Source organism: Austrofundulus limnaeus, unplaced genomic scaffold (assembly GCF_001266775.1).
Source record: "Austrofundulus limnaeus strain Quisiro unplaced genomic scaffold, Austrofundulus_limnaeus-1.0 Scaffold89, whole genome shotgun sequence".
Lineage (NCBI taxonomy): Eukaryota > Metazoa > Chordata > Actinopteri > Cyprinodontiformes > Rivulidae > Austrofundulus > Austrofundulus limnaeus.
Window position 1 is genome coordinate 1,490,170 of NW_013952491.1, and position 1,413 is coordinate 1,491,582.

The 1,413-nt window shown below is 39.8% G+C and overlaps 1 protein-coding gene across 2 annotated transcripts in view; it reads right to left on the reverse strand.

Moving 5' to 3' along the window:
- The window catches only part of nutf2 (nuclear transport factor 2), a 9,784-nt gene that overhangs the window by 6,595 nt on the left and 1,776 nt on the right, over positions 1-1,413 (reverse strand). The window contains exons 2-4 of one of the 2 annotated variants that reach the window (XM_014012200.1): positions 741-860; positions 567-638; positions 163-261 (exon numbers count right to left, since the gene is read on the reverse strand). In XM_014012200.1, the coding sequence (XP_013867654.1) occupies positions 163-261; positions 567-638; positions 741-839 (270 nt within the window). In that variant the 5' untranslated portion in view covers positions 840-860. Of the gene's footprint in view, positions 1-162; positions 262-566; positions 639-740; positions 890-1,413 lie in introns of both variants that reach the window. The other variant, XM_014012199.1, reaches the window with a different exon arrangement.

Below are 1,413 nucleotides of genomic sequence, written 5' to 3' on the forward strand. Positions count from 1 at the left end.
AAATAAACATTTGAAATATATGAGTTTGTATGTAATGTATGAATATAATATACAAGTTTCACTTTTTAAATGGAATTACTGAAATAAATCTACTTTTTCATGATATTCTAATTTTATGACCAGCACCTGTAATGTTGGAAGAAGAAAAGCAGTAAAACTTACTTTAAGCTGTCCTACAACCATACTCAAGATACAGTTGTCTGGAGTCGGCTGGTGGTCCTGCGCTGTTATACTATGAGCAATCTTTGCAAAGGGGAGACTCTAGTGTACGAAGAAAAAACACAAGGGTGGGATTAATTCAGGAATATCAGGATAATCCTCAAGTTGCTCTAAATTATCCTGAAGTACTTTTAACATTTGAGGAAGCTGCGTTGAAGGTAAAGAGTTTAAAAGTTTGAGTGAAAACTTAAAAATGAGAAGAGGTGGAATAAGTGAGGATTTTTTTCCTCTGATGAGTTATAAATTAATCACCTGTTGGTTTTGACAATGAGTATCGGACTAACAACACACTTGACCTCTGAGCAGCAATAAGCTACCAAAAAATAAATAAATAGATAAAAACTCACAGCGAGTTTCTCAACGATTGATGTTTTTCCTTGGAACTGCTGTCCCTCCCATGTAAGGCATGACGTGTCGATCTGAGGAGAAATGGAGGAAAGAACATCACAAATACAAGCAGTAAACACAATAATTAAATATAAATAATAATTTCGATACATTTTATTAATCTGTCAACCTACATATATTGATCCAAGTTGCGATCTGTCATTGTCAAACATTTGGTAGTAGTGCTGCACAAAGCTGGATCCTATCTGCTCCCACAGAGGCTGCTCCGCCATCCTGAATCACCCTGCAACTCACTGCCAAGGTGGAGTGGAACAGAACAAACCAGAAAACAAGAGTAAACAAGTGTAAACAAACAATCGTATAAAACTCCAGTCACAATCACAACCAGGCGACTCGGGCTGAGCTCTTTATTCATCACCGTACAGCAGGTTCTCGTGTATGTTTTGTGTTTTTGAGTCAAGTTTCCACGAGCCTTCAGTTCTGCTCAGTTCTAGTTTCCTTCACTGCTCCGTCTCCCATAGCGAAGGATTTCTTTGGTAGCATTTTACCTGGGCCAATCAGAGAACAGAAGGAGGAGTTTTGAACGATGTCGATTTTCTGCGCAGTGTTAGTTTTAGTTTAGCATACGGCAGTGGAGGAAGTGAATGAAGCCAGTCTGTGTTGATAAGGTTTCCAAATTAAATTAATTTTGTCTGACAAAGCAGCCCATGACTCCTGCCAGCTCTCGGCAGTAACAGAGCAAAGTGAAAGTGAAACTTAAGGGCTCGACACACGGGCAGCGACAAACTACAGCGATTAACGGCTGTCATCGCAGCCAGGGTGAAACCCGACACACGGGACGCGATA